General features: G+C 33.7%; 1 protein-coding gene across 1 annotated transcript in view; it reads right to left on the bottom strand.

The window, feature by feature from the left end:
• Positions 1-2,619: 2,619 nt before the first annotated feature.
• LOC121322657 (acid-sensing ion channel 4-A-like) overlaps positions 2,620-15,350 on the bottom strand; it is a 79,555-nt gene continuing 66,824 nt past the window's right edge. Inside the window, exons 2-10 of the mRNA XM_041262849.1 lie at positions 12,099-12,246; positions 10,530-10,657; positions 9,941-10,091; positions 9,489-9,545; positions 7,913-8,072; positions 7,550-7,641; positions 7,351-7,430; positions 6,570-6,674; positions 2,620-5,813 (exon numbers count right to left, since the gene is read on the bottom strand). Of these exons, the coding sequence (XP_041118783.1) occupies positions 5,700-5,813; positions 6,570-6,674; positions 7,351-7,430; positions 7,550-7,641; positions 7,913-8,072; positions 9,489-9,545; positions 9,941-10,091; positions 10,530-10,657; positions 12,099-12,246 (1,035 nt within the window). The 3' untranslated portion in view covers positions 2,620-5,699. The remainder of the gene's footprint in view (positions 5,814-6,569; positions 6,675-7,350; positions 7,431-7,549; positions 7,642-7,912; positions 8,073-9,488; positions 9,546-9,940; positions 10,092-10,529; positions 10,658-12,098; positions 12,247-15,350) is intronic.

Here is a 15,350-nt window from a genome sequence, read left to right as displayed (position 1 = left end):
ATTATTATTATTATAATTATTATTAATAATAATAATAATAATAATAATAATAATAATAATAATATTTATTTATCCTTGGGACTTGGGGCCAACATCTGAGTTGATATCACAAGCATGTGTATCCTTTTTTTTTTTTCTTCTGGATTTACAAAACAAAAATGAAATAACAAGAAAGCAGGATTCTGCTTGTACTCTCAATCCAAGAAATGTTTACATTTCAAAGCTAGAGAAACAAACTCAGAATGGCATCATGAAAAGTAAGTCGAAGGGGAAAGTGCGATTTATTTAGCAGGCCAGCATGCAATGAGAAGATGCATTCCTTCTATCTGCCATTTGGTGTCAGCAAAAGAACATGCATAAAAAAAATACAGTCCATGACTATTGTACCACGTATACTATTGTCTTCCAGTGTATAGTCCTGTCTTTAACCGCTTTTAAACTGTATGGTTTTATACACAAGTGTTTTCCAATGTAATTCTTCCAGAAAGAAAGAATGACACGGTGAGGAATGGCCTTTGACTGAAGTTTGAATTAAATGTTCTTGAACAGCTTATTTTCTCTGTGCTCCTGTTCCCTGCCACATTTACAGCTTGGTTGGGCATCTGGGACAAGTGGCTTGACCAAGGTCACTGCTGAGATTCTTAATTGTTTTCTTTAGCCAATTAACCACATGGTTACAGCAAATAACAATGAATACCCTGTAGGTATATACTGGTGTGTTAAAATAAGTGCACCTTGTATAAATGTAGTCTTGTTTCCATGTTCAGATGTGGTAATAAAAAGTCTAATGCCTCAAACTTATGCAACCCGGTAATTCATTGGCCTGATTACTCTGCTAAGAACACTTGTTAGTTACTTTGAATTTAGTCTCATTCATTAATATGTTGGGTATCATACATTCAAAATTTATACTTTCTAATCATATCTGATCCTGTGATACTTCAACTATCCTAATACCTATATAAAACTGTTATAAAAAAGCATTGTCTTCTTACTGGTTCAAATGAATTCAATTTCCTAGTATCAATGATGCTCCATAATAGAACGTTTAAGGACTATTGTTTCACTGGACCATTTAACTTATTTTTTTATGGTTTAATTAGCACAGCACTGATAATGTGTTAAGCGGATTAAAAAAGAAATATGACAATCTCTAGTGTTGTCCCTGGAAGCAAGGAGAACTGCTATGTTTTCTTTGTTATTGATGGCCTGGAATTTGCCATTGGGATATCCCATCAAAAGATGAGGTATCTGTAAGTGATTTCCCCAATGGCCAGGTATTTTCTGCTAATGCACTACAGAAGATATTGTTGGAAACACATGAGAGATAATGAATTACATGTAAGAATCCTGATGCGCTTGTGATCTTTGATCTTACAACTGACAGTGGTTGCATGTAACCAAATCATTCCATCCATTTTTCCTTTCATGTACTTCCACTGTTTAAGTTTCAACTGTGTAGTTTTTAAAGAAATGAAGCCTGGAAAACTAAATGATCTACATTTAAATAATAAGGGATTTGCAAGAAAGTCGTTTTACAAATTTGAGGCCAGATCCCCAGAATCACTTTGTGACCTTTGTACTACTGTTAAATTTTCACAAAGAAACTCTATCAGGTAAATGGATAAGCATTGCTCTGAAATTTAAGCACTGTCTTTGATGTCAAATGTAGTAGCAACCAAGATTTTTCCAAACAATACTAAATGAAGACGGAACTTTGAAGAGTAGCGCTTTGTCTAACTAATACCCATGGGTTTCTGCAATCTTTCCTCATCTATTATTTGATGTCCTACATTTGTTTCTATTCATACTTAACCTGCTGGACAACTTCATAGTTTTCCCTTCATTTCAGAAAGCAGTTCTGGTGGCCTTAAATATTCTTTTGATATTAGTATTATTGTAATGATTATGATATAACCAATTGTTAAATCAATCATATATATATATTATATAATATATATATATATATATATATATATATATATATATATATATATATATATATATATATATATATATATATATATATATATATATATACGGGGGTATATATATATATATATATAGTTGATATATATATATATATATATATATATGACTCATCTGCAGCTGTCAGGGGGTGTTTCTAGTCATTTCTAAAATAAAAAAAAAATCCTAGTTGTATTAAATGCGACCTCTGCGCCAACAGTGACGTGTGTGCTCTACAGAGAATAGGTGCCATAATAAACAATGACACTTTACACTGACTCATCTGCAGCTGTCAGGGATGTTCTGTTCTATAGATTAGATCAGTCAGGTAATGTACAGTAGACACACCACAGCTGGTTTACAGTATCTTTTATAGTCAATGATAACTATCATTGTTCACGCTGGATGATTACTGTCATTCAAACAACAGTGTGTTGTGTGTGTACTTTATTTATAGTTTTGACCACCACTTGGAGACCGTCAATGAACTGTTGTCTTTTTTTTTTTTTGTTTAAATCCATTCTACAGGTTTGTCATTATTTTTTACAAGAAACAGTTTGCATATTTTTTTTTGTTTGTTTATATGTGTAACTGTTTAAACATCACATATTGGACATATAAATGTTCAGTTATACAAATTTTTGTGTTTATTTATGTGTTTATTTTTTTAATTGCCATTACATTTATAAAACGTGTTTAATAAATAACAGTAGACTCCTGTACATAATTAACTTATCATTTCCTGCAATTACCATTCCATGGTTTTTCTTTCATTAGATGTTTTGATTTAGTTTTCTCTGTTTAAAAGACGTATTTAGTTTAAGTAGTCTTAATTTCAGTCTTCACAGTAACATCCTGTGTGCCCCCACAAATATCTGCTCTGTTACAGTTTCTTGCTTATTGTTTCTAGTGAAGTAAAGAACTCCATAGATCTTACCTGTCATGCACTTCCATTTGCTACTATAATGGTCTCACATGTGTAGTTTTAAAAAGAACACTTTTTTATTTTAAAGGAATATATCTGGACTGTACTAGGTTGAAGGTGTGCAAACCAAACCAGCTTGCCTCTTAATTGCCCAAGTGAGCCCCCTTCTTTCGAAGATCTTTCAGTTTAAAATGTAAATAATATTCTGTAGTATGTGGTTCTTTCAAAACTGGCATTTGAGACCTAGTCAGTGAATACAAGTGCACAGCAAGTATAATGAATGACATTATTTGGTTAGCTACAACCATTTCAGTCTTACTGTACTTTCTAAAATATCAGTAAATGACAATATACAAGTACATAAAAAGATTGACAAAAATGCACGAATAGTTGGTGGATAATACAATTTGTGCAACTTGAACTGTAGGGATCACAACCTATAAACAAAGCAGCACAAAAATGAGTGAACAACCATAGAATTCACAAATTCATAAATAAATACAAACTTTCAACCAAGAGCAGAAGGAAAACACATACACATTTTACACCATTGAACTACTGTCCTAGAAATATGATCAAGGTTCAATAACTGTGTTTTATCAAATAATCTGTACAATAATCAAGAACAGGTTAAATCAGTATTAATGACTAGTTTGGATGTGTAAACCCATTTTTGTACCTAGGCAGTGATTTTTGTGTTATAAAGTATTTTAATAAATTATGGTGCACTATAAATGTATACCACAAACTGCTGAATCGGAGAGGACAGACCAAAGGTCTTTCCAAAAGGAAGGTGGTGAATACCCAACAGAAAGCACAATATTGTTCAGCTAGTTTATTATGTCTACCTTAGTGTTTTATGTTCTGAAAGAAAGATGTGATTATATTCTGATGAAATTACTTAAATATGCATAGACAATATATTGTGCCATTATAGACTTTCACGTATATGTTTTCTAAATGTTAAAATGCAGTGTATATGACGATAAACATGCTATGTTTGTTTATAATGATCTACAGATCTATACTGTTTTCTCATTTAATCAGCCATATAGTAAACAAATAAGGATGATAAAAATACATAATTCATGCCAAATTGATAAAAATAACACTCACATCTGGAAAATTGAGGCTGGAAAAATGACTATTCCATTCACCCTTGATTATTATCTACTTTGTGTGACCTGCTTCCAACAAAGATCTGTATAAACAAGTGTCACTGGTAGTAAATCTGAATTGATATGCACAGAGAAATTGTTCAGACTGACAATTTAATTTACTGAAAGAGTGAAACTTCTAAAATTACCAATAGGCTTCTGTTTTTCGTATGTATCTGTTGAATGCTACCACTAATGCTCACATGAAGGATGGGTTCAAGTAAAATGTATTAATTCAATTCACTACCCTTTCACCCATTAATTCATTCATATAATTCTATTTATACATTTTCTCTTAACAAAATAGGACTTTGAAAGGGCCTAAATCAAATACATTTAACCAGCTCATCTTTATACAGATTGACCCAAAAGTCGTCCATTACTGTAATTACCTATTTTCTTCCCAAGGATAATTTGTAATACCTACAATGTTAGAAATTGTTCAAAACTCATGTCTCAGGCACACTCAGACATATTTGGACAACAATTTGATAATTGACTGTGTGGCAAGGCAAAAGCCCTGCTTGTGTAAATAGTGTGTACGGGAATGTAAGGTTGGCAGGAATGGGGTTAATTCTGTCCCTGCCAACAATCACGGGTTGGCCATTCTCCAATTAGGTAATAGAGTGCTAATTGGAGAATGGCCACCTGTATACAAGAAGTGCTTTGCGCAGGAGAAGGGAGTTAGGTGTGTGTAGTGAGTAGTGAAGGCGAATGGTGAGCCTGTGTTTGCTTGTTTTGTTTGAATCTTTATTTTGGCCCTCATGCCACGTTTGTTTGTTCCTTGGTTTTCTGTTTGTCAATTAAACGTGCACATACATGCTTAAACTGCAGCTTTTCCAGACTCTTATTTCTGACACCATCCTGCTACAGTGCAAAAAACCCCAATAATCCCCATGCTGCTACCTTTCGATCCTTCTTGTAAATTACCTCTTCCATTCAAACTAACTGCAATTCGTAGAACTCAATTATCTGCATGGATTTTGTTTCTTTTTTTCATGGGCAGATCAATCAGATCTGAAACATTTTTCAACAGAAACAAAATAAAAAGAAAGTATTTCAGTACTTTGATTAATTTAGAATGCAGAACATCTTATCTCCATTGTTTTGTGTAGTCCACAGCTTTCTTTTTGAGTGTCAGCATTATGACTCTCGAAGCGAGTATTTTACTTTTCCTCTCCATCTGAACAATGCACATGGGCAGTATATACTTTACATGAACCTCTACAAAATCACTTAAGGTACTTAAATTACTAAATAATAAAAGTACAAAAAATTCCATAAATATGCAAAGAAGGAATTACAATAACTACTGTCTGCAATAAATATAGATCAAGGGTCATTTAAAGTACAGACTATTCCTTGATACTTAATGCTGACCATAACAATATTTATGGTATCGAAATGGTAAATAACTAATATATTATTTTTCAAAAAAGGTAGATTTCTTCAGTAGGATCACTTGGTGTAATCCAATCTGTGCCTTTGTAAAAGAGGTCTGTTTGCAGCACAAGCTTGGTGCTAGACTTTGGCTGTAGCTTTCACTAATGACAGCAAAAAGGTATGTGATATCTTAAGTCCAAAGGCTTGTAATAAGGCCCAATTCCAGCATGAAAACAGTGCTTGTTGATGCCATAATTCCTGTTGTTTCAACAGGCAAAATCCTCAAAAACCCCACGGTGAGAGTGTTGGTGATGGTGGTTAGGGAGTATAGTGCCAGAGTACTCTCCTCCTGGGTGGTTTCTCTGTGTTTCACAAGAATCCTGAGACAAAACAAAGAGGTTCAGATGCATTTACAGAAGATATACTTTATACTGTATCATTATTTTTACCGCCATGACATTTTCTATGTTTAAACAGATATAGAAAGCCAATAATAGAATATTTAAAAACTATAAAAACTTGTTTTTGAAAACAATTGCTATCACAGTAACAAAAACACATCTCCTAGCTGAGTCAGCACTATATATATGATGTGATATTAAAGAATATTGTATAAAAATTAAATGCATTACAGTAACTACAGACGTCAATGTGTACTATAATGCAGAGCACAGTTTTGTTCAGGATGACTGCTATGAGTAACATTCTGCATGACTGCCTCCCTGACCACCTGGAGAAGTTAAACTGGTGTTGAGAAGAGATGCGGGAATCAAAAATAAAGGGGCAGAGCGCCTTACTGTACCAGAGAAACAGTGATTTCAAATGTCAACTTTACTAACCAGTGTATAAAAAATATACAGAAAGTAAGCAATAAGCAGTTATATTTGTAGTTATTTTTTCTGTTTTCCTCTACAGGAAAATAACACATTCAAACTGCAGTATATAAAAAATGACCTTGAATATCAAAAAGAGATAAATAAATGTACTCAGCAGTAATATGTTTTTCCAGCAAATATGTGTTTCTAAAGACAACGTATAGGAACTGAGAGCACACCCTATACTGTGTTATTGCTTACTTAGTATCAAATTCTATGTACATATGTACATGGAATGACATACGCATAATTAAAACTTACTGGGTTTTTCACATTATCCAACCCCAATGTTACTACTCTGTCAGACTGCTCCTTGGTGCGATCTTTCCGAGGTTTTACAAGCTTGTGAAACTTATCTCTAGCCACCTGGAATTCAGAAAGAGATACTTATAAACACCTACGTGAGCATGAGTTCTGTGTGCAGTTCTAGTACTGTAATATTATGTTTTAAGGAAGCCCAAGTAATTATATAGAAAATACACTTGCAACTCATGTATGGATACAAATGAAAGTGATCCATTCAAATAAAAGATTTTATGGTTGCAAAAACCTTTATGGTTGCATAATGCATTCCATAAAGCTAAAATTAAAAAAAAAAAACATAAAAGGTGAAATAAAGCTTACAAAACTATTGCAAGCTTATTATTATTATTATTATTATTATTATTATTATTATTATTATATTATTAGTAGTATTAGTAGTAGTAGTAGTATAATTAATTTTAACATCTGTATAAACTACAGAAGTTTAGTGTTATTTACAGTTTTGTGAACCAAATTAAATCAAAATAATCTTCAAATTAATTTGATTTATAAAGAAGATTTTTTTTTAAATTATTTATCATGGCAGGTGTAAAAACTGGTGTAAAAAAGGTGGCAAAACATTGTACATCACTTTCCATGGCAAAGTCCCAACTAGTACCGCATATTGGGGCAATCAAAATTGAGCCCAATGTCTTTAGTTTGCATGTATTTTCTCACTGCTAATAAAGGGGAGGTACCATGCTCAAAATCATTCGAGATAAGGAGTTGGTGGACTTACCTCAAAGATGTAATCCAGTATTTCCAAAATTGTAAGAATGCTTGCCCCAATAAACAATCCCATTTGACCTCCAATGTCACCTGATTGATAAGATAAAATTAATATATATATATATATATATATATATATATATATATATATATATATATATATATATATATATACAAAAACAAAGATGTAATGAAATGAAAATACCCACCCAACAAGCCTGCCACATCATATGCTTTCTTTTGTTCAATTTTTTCATAATTAAGGGCTTCAAAGAAAATATCCAAAACCAGAAAATTGTCTCTGTAGCGAAAAAAACAATGCAAGACTTTGATAAATAAATCATTAAAATTCACCTAGTAGATGATTTATTATACAGCACAGTCACCATACTTTTGTGTGTTCTGAACTGTATTCAATCTGCCTTTTATGTATAGCCATCTGAAAGTACAGTTTGACGTATTTTTTTCATTAATTCCCTCCATTTTTATTCATGTAATTTAAGAACTATCAGTATTGAAACACAGATAAATATTTGGATGTTGTTTGGTGTAACGTTTGGAGGAGTAGTTACCTGATGTACTCCTCAGAGTGGTTGTATTTTTTTGACAAGTAGCGAGCAGATCCTTTGCTGGGAATTTTTACCATTGAAATCTCCTTCCCGTAACGGGTCAAGTCACATGGAGTTTCACAAGTGCAAGTGCTGGCCTCTTCAGTGTTCTTTATAATTTCAGCTGCATGATAACACAGAAGACTTAGTGTAAGGGTACTGGTATAAAGAGCTGCAATCTTGCATTGTAAAACAGATATCAAGGTTTAACAACTGCAGCCTATTCAAATTAATCTACTTTTCCAACAGGGAATCTCTTTAATTATGTCTGAGGTAATTATGAACATGCTTCACCCACAGCTGATAACAATACACAGGCCTCTATTGGTCAAAGATTTAATTTGTATGTGGAAAATATATTGATTAGACTGTAAATCATAATCAAGTCAACAGTCAACATAATTTGAGTTTTCTGTAATCCAAGTCAAACACATTGTGCATTTAAGGGAAATACTTTTTCGAAAATGAGGATGTTTGAATACAGTAGCTTAAAAAATAACCAAGAGTCAGTCAGGTTAAAAATAATCTAAATTGTTTTCAGTTATCCAGTAAATGGTGTCTATATATTATTTGAACAAGGAAATTCAATTTCAAGGCTTTGTAGTCTAGAGAATGAAGACCCCATACCTTCTATAGGCACTGCTGTGATTTTTTTTTACGAATCTGAGAATTTTTTTTTTTTTTTTCAAAATATATGAAACATTTCATTTGTTCCAAGCATTAATTTGAAATTACAAATGGAGCTAGTGTATGTTCTGTATCATTTAAAGTCAAAACAATGTGGCAATAAAGGGTTATTTTTTACAGAACAGCATCAATAATGGAACTTGGCAAGGAGAAAATAATGGCTAAATTAAAAAAAAAAAACGTGTATGAGCTCACCTCACAAGTCAGTTTAATTATACTGCTTAACTCTACAGGGATGCAAGGTAGAGCTCATTACCTTAAAGTTGGCATTCATCTTTTTGAAGTGTTTGAGGCAGTTATCCTGCTCAAGCCTGATAAGACTTATAATTAGCTGTAATGAAATAATGCTTAGAATTTTTAAGAAGCTTGTCAATTAATTGTGATACTTTCTTCCTGATATATCATATCATAATAGGTGTATGATCAATCAAAATAAATGACCAAAAGCACTACATAGCTACCTTTAGTACGATGAATAAAAGTCATCTACTGTTGATTATTTAAGTTGTGCCTTTTAATAAAATAGTCCTTTATTGATAATTATTTGTATTACACACCACAAAATGTAGCCCAGTAGGAGCATCACATGTATCATATTAAATTTAATTATTGTCTGCTTACCTGCATATAGTGCTGTGTATTGTATTGTGAACACAGAACATACTAAACAGAAGACTTCCTTTAATTATATAGTAACCTGTCTGAAGTCTCCCACCCAGGGTAAATATTAAGTACACTAAAAAAAATCGAAATAATATGGGTAGAGGTCGGTGTTAAAGTGGGTTTATTAGTAGAAGGACCGCTTTTTATAACTTAGTCCTGTTCTTACGAAAAAGAAACTCAGACATCTTACTTAGTGCATTGTCAACACATTCTGTGTAATCATGGGGCGAGCAGATTTTTTCATCACCTTCAAAAACAGAAAAACAGAAAAACAGAAAACATGATGATTTACTTATTGGAAACTATCAATTCTTGACACAAAACCAATTCCTTTGTAGGACTGTTCAAGTTGTCAATGCAAATAATAGATGATAGTCCTGAACAATTGTTTTTCATGAACCTCAAGGTCTAAGCTGTAAGTCATTTACCACTTTAAATGTCTGACTCATTAAACTGACTAATTATGTTGTTGGTAACGGGGTTTCACTCAAGTCATAGACAGCAGCATAGACAGCAAATGTTGTTTTTTTTTCAAATGTTTAATTCAATGCATTTAGTGTGGTACAGAATGGTGTCGTTAGGTGTCTACCCCCTTAAAATATCTGTACACTGCCATACTTCTACATGGCAGAGATTAGATACCTGGCACATGAACCATCCTGCAGCTGCATTTTCTGTACACTTCCTCTTTCTCACACTTGAGGCGGCAGGCGCTGATGCTGTAGTTAAACCCGGGAATGGTAGGCTCTGCAGTGGGGCGGCACTTTCCCCAGGGCTCAGGCAGGTATGTCAGCTTAACAGAGTAAGAAGGGGGAGGAGGAGGGGGCGGGGTTAATCACTTTACACAACTGTGGCTTTTCCACTGTTGTATCATTGGAAGAATGTTTTCTCAGCACATAATGGCAGTATAGAAAAATCAAATAAAATCTGATCTTAAACCGAGGCTCTTCACTCTGTATTTGAGACCATGGCACTCACTCAGTAAACATGTACTTGCTTGGGAACAACAAAGCAATTTCTTCCCCCGTTTCTCACACTAGATACTTTTTTTCTGTTTCTCAGCTGGCAATAGCATAGAAATGGAATCCCTATTTAAATGAGTGCAGCCTACAGTACTTGAATGAGTACAGTGCATTTTACCCTTTTGGCACAGAACAGCTATTAGTCAAAATGGCATCTAACCACTTACTGCCTTGATGTCCCCAGTGGTAAAATTCAGCAAGTGACATACCCTTTGTTCCTGACATGAAACAAATGTCTGAAATCCTGGTGAAACCCCAAACCCGAGTTGATGGATGTAAGGAGGTTCATCTTGACTGTGAATCTGAACTCGGATCCCTGCTTCTAATGATGTTTCATCTAGAAGATAAAAAACAGAAACCATGCCTAAAATGTAAGGATAGTTTTATAATATGCAATCCACACTAGAATATAAAAAATAAACTTGCATTTATGTTGTACTTTGTGCACTTTCACTATTCATTTTGTGTTTGCATTACATACACACATATACAGTATATATACAGTAGAGAGAGAGAGAGAGAGAGAGAGAGAGAATAATAGGGACTTAAGTGAGTTACAGGAAAATAATTCCATCTAGGGTTTCTGTGACGTCATAAATTACGAGACCGAAGGTCGAGTAATTTATAAACTGTCACAGAAACCCGAGATAGAATTGTTTTCCTGTAACTCACTCTATTATTTTTTTATAATACATGGATACCCTTGTGTTGTTAATATTAAAGAAGACGAGGTTCAGCAGTACATTTGGGTTTTTTTTAACTGTACAGACTTTCTATGTCGTTATCTGTTAGTGCTTCAGCTTTATTTGGATGATTGCATTTACTTTGTTTTAATTTCTCGTTCTTCTCCAGTTTATCTGAGATACAAATGTACCAGATTTACATGAAACATTTTGTGTCTGAATTGAAAGTGATGGTCTTGAGTCAAATGGGTCAAAGTTCAAGTATATTTTCCTCTAGAGGAATTATCACTTTCTGATGTCACTACTGTGGTATTATGCCTTTAAAAAAAAAAAAAAAATATATATATATATATATATATATATATATATATATATATATATATATATATATATATATATATATATATATATGAGAGCATTAACAGTTTACTCAAAGCCTCCACTAGTGTTTTCTACTATTATAACAACCTTGACTTGCATAAAGAAGGAAAAACATCGAGTGAAATAGATTTTCACTTGATTTTCAAGGTGTGGTATCCGAAGCATAATCAACAAGTATAGAGAAACATCATCTGTAATTGACAAACCCAGGACTGGAAGATCCAAAAATCTGTCTAACAAGGATGAACAATTCTTGAAGATAATATCCTTAAGGAATAGAAAAAAGACAAGCATTGAATGGACAACAGAACTGGCAGAAGGCACAGGTGTCGTTGTCCATCAGATCAACAGTACGAAGGACACTCTTGAAATCAGGACTTAAAGGATGTGTTGCAGTAAGAACACCGCTGTTAAGAAAGGGGAACAAGATGAAAAGGCTAAAATATACACATGAACACAGAAATTGGACTGTGGAACAAATGGTCAAAGGTGCTTTGGACTGTTGATGGATGGACAATGACATTTGTGCCTTCTCTCTACTGTGTGTGTGTGTGTGTGTGTATATATATATATATATATATATATATATATATATATATAATATATATATATATAGATATATAGATAGATAGATATATAGATAGATAGATAGATAGACAGACAGACACACACACTTCAAATGTCTTACACATTAACATTAAATATCAAACATACTTGTTTCTCTCCAGATGGGCAGGTATTCTTCTTGTTGAATGTCCAGCATTATCTCAAGGCCATTCCCCATACCACCTTGCTTTGCTTTCTTTGATGATAATGATTTGTTTGCATTGAAAGTGTAACATTTCCCATATCTTGTATACACCTAAAATACAAACATATTTCATAGCTTAGGGTTGTTATATCAGATTATATTGTATTATATTACAACCAGATACTTGCATGAATTTCTAGGGATTTTTTTCTATGGACATTAATTAATGACTCCTATTTGAAAACTACTGCTTAGTGATGGGATGATTCAGTGCTTTCAAAAAGTTAACCCCCTTTAGTGGAATGCAATGGAAAATAACTTGAATAAAGTCCTAGTATAACAATGATAATGATATTGCTGTGTCGTGTTCCTCAGTAATAATGGAACAGTAATACCATTATACCTGAATTGTATATTATAGTATATTATTCAAATACATTTCAACACATTAAAACACCAATATTTTTCTCAATAAAGATACTCTCTGCAACCCATTTCATTCCATATTAGTAGAAATGCATCTAGTATGGGGCCCTAGTAACAATATTCTTTCTTTTTACTGAAAAAGTCTATGTTCTTGTTAATGTTTAAGGATTAGTTTGCTTAATACATTTCTGATATAATTACACCTAGCTGAAACTTAATCCTTGAAAACTTAAACCACAGAAGCACTAATATAATGGAAACTTTCTAATGATATTTGGCTCAATTTGTCAACAAATATCTCTGGAATCATTGGATCATGTGAACTGCATCCAACGCTGTGCATTATGTTAAAATGTGTGTAAAATGACAAGCAGCGTGTTTCCCATTATAGATTAAATCATTGTAAAAGCTACTATGGTCAGAAATAAATGAAAAGTAGCATCAGTTTGATATCTATCTTGTAAAGCTGTCAAGAGCTGAATACACATTTTAAGACAGCTTAACCTGGGTTGTTTAAGAAGAGCATGATATAGTATCAGTGTCAATCTCCATTTCCATCTCCAAAGTTTAGAGAAGCTAGCTTTCCCAATGGGATCCCAGCCAAGAGTCTAGCATACTATATTAAATGTCAAAACAATACCTTGTAGAAAGAAATTTCTTTGTGGAGCATTGAATTCGTTGTACCAAAATCATACAAAGATAATGCAATCAGTCATCAAGGCAGAAAGTATTTTGTTGAATGAAGGCAGTGTTGTGGAAATTCTAATTTTGTTGAATGAAGGCAGTGTTGTGGAAATTCTAATAAAAGGAAGAGAGACTGCGAGTTCCAAACACACCGGCCTTTATTTCTTAAGTTTGCAAACTGAAAACACTCTCAACACACAGGGTGCTAGATAATCATTGAGCAGTATTCCAACATACAAAAGCAGATTAGTTCCTTATATACCCTTAACACTAGTAAGTTACTAACATTATACATATACAATAGCCAATCATAACAGAACAACTGAGCATAAGAACATCCCATAATAATGCGTAATTATGTCTACGTCTATGAATTTCAACATAACCAAATCCATATTAAAAAAAAGCTATGAATCGAAAAATATCAATTTCAGAGACAAAGACATAAATAAAAGTTGAAAGACAGTTTTTATTTTATTTTTTTCAGGCTTATACTTATACGTATACAATATTATTTAGCCGTGCATGATTTTTAAAATACTACTAGCTGTGTGTTTAAAGATTACTTTGCCGGGGGTTCCCAAGTGGCACAGCTGGTAAAGGCACCCCACGTGAAGTGCAGGATGCACCCTAAAGCCTGGAGGTCACAGGTTTGGGTCCCTGCTATTTCACTGCCGACCGTGAATGGGAATTCCCAGGTGACGGCACATAATTGGTCGAGCGCCGCTTGGGTGGGGAGGGCCTAGGTCGGACAGGGTGTCCTCGGGTCACCCCACACCAGCGACCCCTGTATACTGGCTGGGCGCCTGCGGGCCTGCCTGTAAGCCACACAGAGCTACGTGGTCCTCCAACACTATAACTCCGAGGTGGCTGCATGGTGGGCCTGCAGAGTGAAAAGAAGTAGACGGCTGATGGCACACATTTCGGAGGACGCGCGTGTCCGTCTTCATCCCTCTCGAGTCAGCGCGGGAGTGGCAGCACTGAGCCAGGTTAAAATAAAATAATTGGTACATTTCAAATTGGGGAGAAAATAAGAAAAAATAGCTGGCTATTCCAAAAAGATTACTTTGCCTGCATGCAGAGTAGAAAGTTTACAGATCAAATAGAAAAATAATATTTGCTACATGAGTCTCCTTTTTTATTTCCCACAGTGAAATGCTATGTTTGTAATCTGTGCACTTTGTTGTGAAGTTCATTGTGAAGTGAAAAACATTTTTTTTTCCACCTGCTGCTTGTTTTATACAGATTAAAAAAAACTATGTATCAAACATGATGAATATATTTAAATACTTTTTACAAATCATGAATATTAAATTAAGAGCTGACAAGTGTTTTTGTTGACTTCTAGTTAAATGAATCAGTAACTATTTACAAATTTAAAATGTTTTCACATAGCCCACTGTAGCACATGATTTTAAACATACAGCTCAACCTTTAGTGAATGTACAAGAGCTGGGGCAGCAACAAAGACGACCTTCTAATATAAACTGAATGTATCTCTAAACAAAATTGTGTAACCCAAACAAGTAAGTGTGCGAGGTAAAGAAAAACACCTGAAATCTGGTGGGCGTTCACAGTGCCCTAGTTATAGCTTGGAGATACGTTGAAGTTGTGGTGCAGTCGTAAACAAGGCCTTCAGAAATTGTGCCTAAAGAAAATACATTATCTGTCAATTTCACGCTGCAGAAAAATGGATTTATCATAAATCTATTTACATTAGTCTAATTGAGATATTGCTTTTAACCTTGCATCATGACAATACATATTTATTATGTGTTTCTTTATAAATCTAAGCAAATCTAGGCCTACATACAATTTATGGAATTCTATCATTAGCTTTTTCTTAGGATTAAATTAAACAGAGGTATACACTGAAAGTCAGCGTATGCAATGAAATTGCACAAAACTGTATATGCCCTATTAATGTTCAGCTAGAAGAGACCTATTGCAAATTAGACTATGATGGGCAACACTGTACAGCAAATTTTGTTTAATCTTTTGCTGAAATCTGCCTGTAAGAGAATAAATAAATACTGCAAATAAATAACAAATTACCAACAAAGTCCCAGGAAATTGAAAATACTGTAAGAAAACCTCACAAGTGC

The sequence above is a fragment of the Polyodon spathula genome, chromosome 11 (assembly GCF_017654505.1).
Source record: "Polyodon spathula isolate WHYD16114869_AA chromosome 11, ASM1765450v1, whole genome shotgun sequence".
NCBI classification, from domain to species: domain Eukaryota; kingdom Metazoa; phylum Chordata; class Actinopteri; order Acipenseriformes; family Polyodontidae; genus Polyodon; species Polyodon spathula.
The sequence above is the reverse complement of the archived record's forward strand: the minus strand, read 5'-3'. Positions and strand labels throughout refer to the sequence as shown.